Here is an 8,265-nt window from a genome sequence, read left to right as displayed (position 1 = left end):
CATCATAGAATGGAATGACGCAATGTCGTCCGGAGGGGACGGGTGAGCTGGGCTTCTAGGGGTTTCCAACTCCACCTCTGACTCCCAGGTTGGATCCCTGGAGGGGGATGACGAGATATCCGACATGGCTCCCCTGTCAGACTCCGAATCTGGCAGCTCACCTTCCTCTTGTGCCAGTGCTGAGATTGGCGTGCGTAGGTGCGTCGGTTGACGGGACGGGCCCGGCTCGTCGACGGGTGACTGTGGCAGGTTTGCCTGAGGTAGTCTCTGGTCCAACGACTGTAACAACGACTGAAGCGTGGACAGAATTTCCAACGACAAAACAGATTGAGGATTGAGAAGAGGGGCAGATACCGGTATAACGGATCCCCTCGTCAGCGACTTGTCAGCCACTCGTAGCCCTAGGTCTGCTGGGCCAGCTATTCTTTCATTCTCGTCCTCCGAGGACAGCAACACAGCCTGTTCTTGTAGTAAAGTATCCGGGGGGGTCGGATCAAAAACTTCAGGCCTCCAGGCCTCCTGTAGAACCCCCGTCGACGAGGCCATCGTCGACGTCGTCGTCGGTGGGACGGTGGATGCCACCTGCGTAAGTGGCAGGGTGGAGGCCGATGACTGGGCCGCCGTCGATGACAGTGACTTAGCAGGTGGTTTTGGCGGTCCCGCCTTTTCCACACTTGACTTGCTTTTACTCGACTCTCGACTCGTGGTCGATCTATGATGATCGCCCGAGGAGGATTTCCTTTCCTTTTCATGCTTTTTTGATGAAGATGATTTCTTTGACGAGGAGTCTCTTCCAGACGACTCTTTTTCCGTCGGTCGAGATTTCTTCGCCGGTGGTTCCGACGAGGTAGCGCGGCGTGATGTTTTCGCCGATTGTGTGGAGCCTACCTCCGAAGGGGGGTATGCCCCTGCTCCATCATTCAGCCATGCCACCAGTCGTCGACTGCGGTCTTTGAGGGTTTTTTGAGAAAACCCTTTGCATATGTCGCAGTTATCCGCCGAATGATGAGGGTGGAGGCAATATATACAATCCATATGTCCGTCCCCCTCGTAAACTTATTTCAAGCCGCACGTCGCGCATGGGCGGAACAGCGCTTTTCCTGACACGAAGGACATTTTCTGTACTCAAATTCCAGTAATGCAACCTTGTACAAAATAGTGTTATAGAGTGCGTCACGAGGACGTTGCGTACCTGTTCGTCTGGTTGAAGACCTTGATGATGATGCCAGGCTGTCAGGAGACCTGCGTGGATGTGGTTGATGACGCGAGAAGCCAGCCCAGCTCCCGCCCGAATGGAACCGGGTTGGAGATGAACCAGCTCCCAACGCCACGAGTCTGCTCACCCCTGATTAACGTGGCGTCAGGACAGTGCAAGCACTGACAGGGGGAGCCTTTCCAGATGACGATACTGAGTCCCAAGGAAGACTGGATCCGGAAGATGGAAGTCCCAAGGGAGACTGGATTCGGAAGATGGAAGTCCCAAGGGAGAGGACACAGTGGAGATTGGTAGGAGACAGGATCCGGGAAGGAAGGTAGAAGAATGGCTCACAAGGTTGAAAGTGCAGGCAGACAAGGTACAAGGGCAAGGACCAACTAATAACCTCAGGGGAACCACCCAACTCAGAAGAGGGGAAAGGAACCACCCTACCACAGGACAAGGGAAGGAAGGACAAGGCAAGGCAACTGCAGATGTACCCGAGGGTACCAGGAACAGGGAGGACAGGAGTCAGGTAACAGGTAAGGTAGGCACAAGGAACCGGCGAGGAAACACGATCCTAATCAAACCGCGTTGAGACGCAGTTTGAATGAACGACCCGGCTCCTTAAATAGGACTGCCAACCCCTAGGAGGCTTGGAACGCAAGCCGAGCCGATTCCCAAGCGTTGGTTGGCTCGGAGAGAGGCGTGGACCGCAAGGTCCTCCAAAGCGAGTACTCCGTGCAGCGCGCATGCGCGAAGAGCGCGGAATGGCCGCCCGCGCATGCGCTGACCAACCTGCCCAGGAAACCCGGAAGCGCGCGATGACCAGAACAACCCAGGAACCCCTAAGCGAAAGCGCGGGTACAGCCTCCAGGACGGGGCGCGCCGCTTCAAGTAGGTGGACCCCAATACGGGCGGCGTGACAAATAGTAAGACAACGCGAGGAGATCCCACTACTTTGGAGACGGTTGAAATCTGAAGGGGAACCGCGGGGGCGGGCCTCTTATATGGGGACGGCCTACGGAGCATGCGTAGGCGGGTCCTAAAAGGACATAGATAGGACACAAAAGTGTCGGAAGTTTTCCTATTGGAAAAGGCTATATATGTGTACCGAGGGGTCCCAGTCTGACGACGGGGAATATTCTAAGCATGTGAATCCATGAAAGATCCAATGCTGGAGAAACTGATATATCCAAGGCATCACACAAGTAAAGTTTTAGAAAGGTTCTTCTTGCCAATGGATTTGTAACAAACAATGAAACGAAAAAGTGATGCTCAAAACAACTTACAAGATATTGAACATTTTGAAAATGTACATATCTATTTTACTGGAGTTTACTGTTAATATTTTATTCAAATTGTTAAGCTCAGTGCTTAATTTGTAAGAAAATAAGTACCGGTGCCCAAATATTTTCTAGCACAGTTGTGACACTGTGGTTGGGCAGTTCCACACCATTGGTGACACCACCCACAGATGCTCGCCACAGTGTCGACACATTTGGGGTTAGACTACAGCTCACACCTGCTCATTGGGGTTGATGGATGCTCTGGCTATCATTACGTCACAATCAATCAGAGTCTGAGACAGTAAGTGCCGGGGCTCAGAAATAAGTCCTGGCAAACACCCCCACAAATAAGCACTGGTAGCTGTAAAAACATAGATCTATAGATTCTATTTACAAATGAAAATATAGAGGCGGTTTCATGTTCAAATGCCTTTAATCTTACACTCATCCATGTTCTGGAAAGCTCTGTAGAAATACTGTATAAAATAAGGCAGACCTCTGATAAAGGAAATTAACACTAACATTTTGTAGGATTAAAACAAACAGGTGTCCGAACCAAACGTTACCAAATGCAGCCCAGAGTCCAACAAGTTCATTACACCATTAGCAAAGTCAATCGATAAAACAAAATCGCCCTTGCTCTGATGCGGATCAAGTATTCGATTGTGTCTTAGAAACCTTCAGTAAAACAACAGACTGCAGTTGAAAGAAATGTTTAAACTATTTAAACAAATGTGTCTAATTCCTACAGTGCAATACAAATGTGTCATTTTATCGTATTTTGAATTTGCATTATGAAAATAAAAGTTCTATACATTAATTCATGTATTTAATGATTATGAATCATGTACAGATTTAATGCATCTAAAGTCTGCTTTGGTTCTGGTTTATAAATTCATAGAAAATATTAAACATCTAACAAAATAAATAAAACATTTCAATCATAGATGCTAATGATCAAGATTTTTTTTATTTTTACATTAAATTACTAAAATTAAGAACTCACTCTTCAGTAGTGCTCAGAATTGAACAATTGCATTTTCAGTGATGTGAAAAAATAGATTACATCCATCTTTCAAGGACGCCTTCATGAAATATGTGGATTATTACATCTCGAAGTGCTTGTAAATGTAAAGTGTTCCAGTAAACAGTCTGTGAGAAGAGTAGATTTGCTTCACTGGTAAAGTTGAGTTTGAAAGCAATATCTTTCATTAACACCTTTTGATATCTTCGTGCATTTCAAACTGGTACTGTATGAATGTGTTAATGCGACTGAGGAAGTTGTCAGTCTTGATTCTGCAGAAATCCAGTGTAAATTATTGTATTGTATGTACACCTTGCAGTCTTCTGAAATTAACGGTTAACTCACATTCCTTTATAGTCTTAAATTCCATAAGATTTTCAACTGGCCTTATTTTCTGGAATTCCGCACGATTTTGAACTGCCCTTATTTTGAGGTCAGACATATTAAAATATATGCCAGCATCCAAGATTTCAAGGAATATCCATTAATACTTCTATATTAGGGGTCGCTAGTTAATCAAGTGGTGGTCTGAGAGTTCTTAGATGCTGGTCATCAAGTCCTTTCCAATATTTGAAATTATTGTCCAGATGCTGCATTAAGTTTGGCAGATCTGCAAATGCTAAAGAGAATTTGAGTATTAGACACAACCATTTAAATCATTACAATTACATTTTGATCATTACAATAATAATAATTAGAATGTAAATGTGACAATTCCAGGCACTTTTAAAAATGACACATTAAAAAAAAAACAGTATTCAGTTCAGGGACAATGGCATTACTGTCTGGAATGTTTGGGTTTCTCCTTTTAAGGTTTCCAATAAAAAGCTAATGTTAGTAGTTTAAAAACAATAGTATATCTTTATATTATTAGAAGTATAAGAAGACAAGGTAACAAATTACATTTATAATCTTATACGATTACTATGCATAATCAGAAAAACTTTTCTAAACTGACATTATGGTTGTAGCACAAAAAGAGGAAAACAAAGCACGTGTGCCAGTTATGGTTCCTGAAGCAACCCTAACTTGGCCCCACCATCCTCAAGCAACCATAACTTGCAACCACAAGTTGTCCACCGCCATCCTAAAGCAGCCCTAACTGGGCCACCAACATCCTCAAGCAATCATAACTTGGCCACCAACATCCTCAAGCAATCATAACTTGGCCACCACCATCCTCAAGCAACCATGCCTTGCTCACCACAACCCTAAATCAACCATACCTTGGCAATCGCCATCCTTAAGCAACCATATCTTGGCCAAGACTATCCTAAAGCAAGCATTACTTGGCCATCACCATCCTAAAGCAACCATAACTTGGCCACTGCCATCCTAAAGCAACCAGGCTGTGGCCACCACCATCCTAAAGCAATCATTATTTGGCCACTGACATCCTAAAACAACCATAACCTGGCTACCGACACCCAAAAGCAACCATAACCTGGCCAGCACCATCCTAAAGCAACCCTAGTTTGGCCCCACCATCCTCAAGCAAACATAACTTGCAACCACAACTTGCCCACCGCCATCCTAAAGCAGCCATAACTGGGCCACCACCATCCTCAAGCAATCATAACTTAGCCACCAGCATTCTCAAGCAACCATACCTTGGCCATCGCCATCTTTAAGCAACCATATCTTGGCCAAGACTATCCCAAAGCAAGCATTACTTGGCCACCACCATCCTAAAGCAACCATAACTTGGCCACCGCCATTCTAAAGCAACCATGCTGTGGCCACCATCATCCTAAAGCAACCATACCTTGGCCACGCCATGCTTAAGCAACCATATCTTGGCCAACACCATCCTAAAGAAATCATAACTTAGCCACCACCATCCTCAAGCAACCATAATTTAACCACCGCCATCCTTAAGCAACCATAGCTTGGCCACTGCCATCTTAAAGCAACCATAACTTGGCCACTGCCACCCTAAAGCAACCATAACTTGGCCACCACCATCTTCAAGCAACCATAAATTGGCCATCGCCATCCTAAAGCAACGAAACCTTAGCCACTGCCATCCTAAAGCAACCATAACTTTGCTACCGCCATCCTAAAGCAGCCATAACTTGGTCACCACATCCTCAAGGAACCATAACCTGGCCACCATCATTCTCAAGCAACCTTAGCTTGGCCTCTGCAATCCTAACGCGACCATAACTTGGCTGCCACCATCCTAAAGCTATCAAATTTTGTCACTGCCCTCCTAGAGCAACCATAACTGGGTCAACGCCATTAACAAGCAACCATAACTTGGCCAACGCTGCCATCCTAAAGCAACCACAGCTTGGCATCTGCCATCCTAATGCAACCATAACCTGTCCATCGCCATCTAGAAGCAACCATACCTTGGCCAGGGCCATGTACTGCTCATGGCGTCTCTCGTGCTCAGTGACATGGAAAATCTGGTCTTGAAAATAATCTCACAGTTCATTTGGGCTTTGTTTTGTGTTGGATCTCAAATCAAATTAATAGTGACCCTAAGAAGTCGGGGTTAGTACTGTTTTTCCTTAGCTCCAAGTTCTGTTAGTGCTGAAGAAACTATGCTTACATACATGTCATTTTGGTTGTCATATGTGGCCTCTGAGTTATGGTTGGTTTGGATAGTGGTGGCTGAGGGATTGCAGATTCAGGAAACATAACAGTCAAATTGGTGGAGTTTTGTTGTTTTGCGGATTTCAAAGGTTTTGTAAGCTAAGCCTAAACATAATGTCCTCTTTAATCGATGTATATTCACTAATGTTATAATTGGCTACCGGTAAAGGAACGTATACTCTTCAAATCAATGGCCGTCACACACAAGTGCCTCTCATCAGATGCTCCACCCTACCTATCCGAACGAATCACCCCCATCTCCTCCAACCGACCTACTGGATCCCACCTCCCCAATCAGATATATGTACGCACATTCAAAAGAACCAAAGCGGGAGGGTCCAGTTTTCAACAACTCGCACCAAAAAACTGGAATGCTCTGCCTACCACACTAAGGAATGAAAAATCCTACATCACTTTCCGCAAAACGCTAAAAACCTTACTGTTCTGCTAAATGTACCTAATTAGCCTGCATGCTCATGCTGTTGCGCTGTAACCATAGCAACAATATAGTATACGCGTCCTTCTTTGTCATCATCTGATACCTGTCTATTCTATTGTATACATTACTGTCATACTTCCTATGCAAGCTAAGCAATCTGTAACAGCACCACGATGCCCCAGGGCCGTTTGTGCGCTTTATAAATGCAAATAAATAAAATAAAAAATTACATGACCTGAGGTCAGTTGGCCCTCTGCCCATGCACCTTTAATCGGCATGGCCTGCTGCCAGTGGGCACTTTGCCCGAGGACCTCTACTCAGCATAGCCTGCTCCAGTGGGCACACTGCCCGACCACCTCTACTAAGCATGACCTGAGGCCAGTTGGCCATCTGCCTGAGCACCTTTACTCGGCATGGCCTGCTGCCAGTGGGTCCTCTGCCCAAGCACCTCTACTAAGCATGACCTGCTAAACATGCCCTGCTGCCAGTGAGCACTCTGCCTGAGCACCTCTACTCAGCATGGCCTGCTGCCAGTGTGCACTTTGCCCGAGCGCCTCTACTCAGCATGGCCTGCTGCCAGTGGGCACTCTGCCCGAGCACCTCTACTAAGCATGGCCTGCTGCCAGTGGGTCCTCTGCCCGAGCACCTCTACTCAGCATGGCCTGCTGCCAGTGGGTCCTCTGCCCAAGCCCTTCTACTCAGCATGGCCTGCTGCTAGCAGGTACTATGTCCAAGTCTCTTAATACAATGAACTGCATCCACTGGGCCGGCTCAAGTCAAAAGCAAGACCAACTGGACCGTAAAGATTAATTTGAAGAGACAATTTTCCATGTCAATGATCAGAACATGAGATGAGATGCACAGCAATGATGGTAGCCAATATCTCTTCCCTTAGGATGGTGATGGCTGAGTTATTGTTTCTTTGGCTATCAGGACTGGCACATTTCTGAGATTTAGTCTGTGCTGCAACCATAATGTTACTTTAACAAAGTGTTTTGCTGATATTTGCAGACATACATACATATATATATATATATATATACACACACACACACACACATTCACAAACGCACACGATTCAGGAGTTTTGGTGGTGGCAAAGGGAGAGGGAGAAGTTGAGGGGGCAGAAAAAGCAAAGATGAGGGGGCGAAGAGATGGGCTTATAGTCACTATGGCAGGAACTATAATATGCAACTTCAGCTTATTTAGAATAGTAGCTATCAAGTGAATCGCTCTCATCTGCAATGTTTGCGTTTCCCTCACATTGGTCAAACCCATAGCACATATGCAATAAGTGAAATGCGCAGAACTGCAGATGTGTCCTTACCATCCCAAGCATCAAACATATCTGTGATGAAGTAATCAATGAATGATATCTGGGACTTGGGGATGCTACACGTGTTTCTGTCAAAGACCGGCATAACCACAGGTAAACCTTGCCTTTTTTCTTCCTCGGTCTGCAAAGCAATAAATCAATGTAATAGATTAATAATGTTAGTTATTCTTCTTGAAAGTATATTACACTGTAAAATTTTGAAATTGCGATACAATGCTTCTAATTCATATTTCTCTGAATTAAAATCCAGGTGATATTTTTAATGTACTTTTAAAATGTTCAAATATCATATACATCTCATCATTTACAGTACTCGCACCATAACATGTACGATAAAAGATGGGAAGCCAACAACCACAGGGATATATTCCACCAAGGGGA

The 8,265-nt window shown here is 45.3% G+C and overlaps 1 protein-coding gene across 2 annotated transcripts in view; it reads right to left on the bottom strand.

The window, feature by feature from the left end:
• Positions 1-2,898: 2,898 nt before the first annotated feature.
• PDE8A (phosphodiesterase 8A) overlaps positions 2,899-8,265 on the bottom strand; it is a 1,868,130-nt gene continuing 1,862,763 nt past the window's right edge. For both annotated transcript variants that reach the window (XM_069624978.1, XM_069624977.1), the window contains exons 21-22: positions 7,876-8,005; positions 2,899-4,127 (exon numbers count right to left, since the gene is read on the bottom strand). In XM_069624978.1, the coding sequence (XP_069481079.1) occupies positions 4,021-4,127; positions 7,876-8,005 (237 nt within the window). In that variant the 3' untranslated portion in view covers positions 2,899-4,020. The remainder of the gene's footprint in view (positions 4,128-7,875; positions 8,006-8,265) is intronic.

Source organism: Ambystoma mexicanum, chromosome 11, assembly GCF_040938575.1.
Source record: "Ambystoma mexicanum isolate Mex_15411 chromosome 11, UKY_AmexF1_1, whole genome shotgun sequence".
Classification (NCBI taxonomy): domain Eukaryota; kingdom Metazoa; phylum Chordata; class Amphibia; order Caudata; family Ambystomatidae; genus Ambystoma; species Ambystoma mexicanum.
The sequence above is the reverse complement of the archived record's forward strand: the minus strand, read 5'-3'. Positions and strand labels throughout refer to the sequence as shown.